Genomic DNA, 1224 nt, shown 5'->3' on the forward strand with positions numbered 1-1224 from the left:
GATTTTTACAATGCCCTCATACTACTCAATTAGAGAGAGAAAGAGAAAAAGAAATCAAGACTTACAATCAGGACTGCAGTTACAGAATTTCTCACAGAAGTTCTGCGTCATAACACAGCCACAGTTGTGATCACAGGGCTGATTAGGGTGGTCACATGGAGAATAATTGTATACATGATTGCTTGAAGAGTCCTTCTTGAGCTGAAAAAAAAAAAAAAAATTAGCTAACATGCTGAATTCGAAAATAATCCATGGAAATATCCTATAAACTACATTTAAAAAAAAAATCTGCCTCAACTAATCTCAACCAAATATTAATATAAACTTAATTCTGATAATTAGAGCTTAATCCATTGTACTGCCATTCAGGTGTTACAACTCCATACCTTCACAATTCAAAACTCCCAAATAAATATATTTTTTGAAATATAACAAAAACATCTATAGTATAAGTTAGGAAAGCATTACAACACCAACCTGAATCTTTCTACAGTGCATTGACCACAAGCGATGCTTCTTCTTCTTCTTGCGAGGTGGTGTGTTGTCTTTGACACTTGCATCAGCAGGCAAATCGGTTGCTTCTTTTTGTGCAAAATAGTACACCTGTTCAGGTCAAGATCAGTTTCACTAAGTAATATACCATGAGAGATATTAATTCTAGTTTGACAATGAATGAGGAGGAAAACATATAATTTAAACTACAATAATCATTAATAAAGGGCTATAAAAAATTAAAGAGAGAGAAAAAGGGTAAAATAACAACCCTAGCATGCAAGGGCAATAACACATGGTGAGAAGCCAGGGCAAGCAGTTTCCTACCAAGAGCTGTAAGTCTTCAGATTTTGGTTACTTTAACCCAAAGACATCGGATGGCATGTGCACACAGACTTGAATGGCAGATGACACATATAATGTCAAGACCTTAATGGAGCTCTTTGTTCTCTAGAGAGCAGCACAGTTATGGCTTCAAAAGTTTTCAGGGGTAAAACTTAAGTCTAAAATCCATATTTTGAATACTTATTAAAAAATGGCAATTGGCTTGTCATGAAGCAAATATAAAGGGGAAAAATCATTAATTCCACACACTTTTAACTCTTCTCTGCTGCAAGCAACCCTGATAATAACCCGCTGGATCCGGGTGACGTGACCGTTACATCACTAAAACATTTAGCTGTGGACCCAAAGATGAGAATGTGGAAAATTGAAAAAATCTGAATGACAACC

The 1224-nt window shown here is 35.5% G+C and overlaps 1 protein-coding gene across 1 annotated transcript in view; it reads right to left on the reverse strand.

The window, feature by feature from the left end:
• The window catches only part of LOC119581855 (histone-lysine N-methyltransferase EZH2-like), a gene marked incomplete at its 5' end in the record, with an annotated part of 82272 nt that overhangs the window by 5502 nt on the left and 75546 nt on the right, over positions 1–1224 (reverse strand). The window contains 2 exon segments of the mRNA XM_037929997.1: positions 66–201; positions 478–603. Coding sequence (XP_037785925.1) covers positions 66–201; positions 478–603 — 262 coding nt within the window.

The sequence above is a fragment of the Penaeus monodon genome, chromosome 15 (assembly GCF_015228065.2).
Source record: "Penaeus monodon isolate SGIC_2016 chromosome 15, NSTDA_Pmon_1, whole genome shotgun sequence".
NCBI classification, from domain to species: domain Eukaryota; kingdom Metazoa; phylum Arthropoda; class Malacostraca; order Decapoda; family Penaeidae; genus Penaeus; species Penaeus monodon.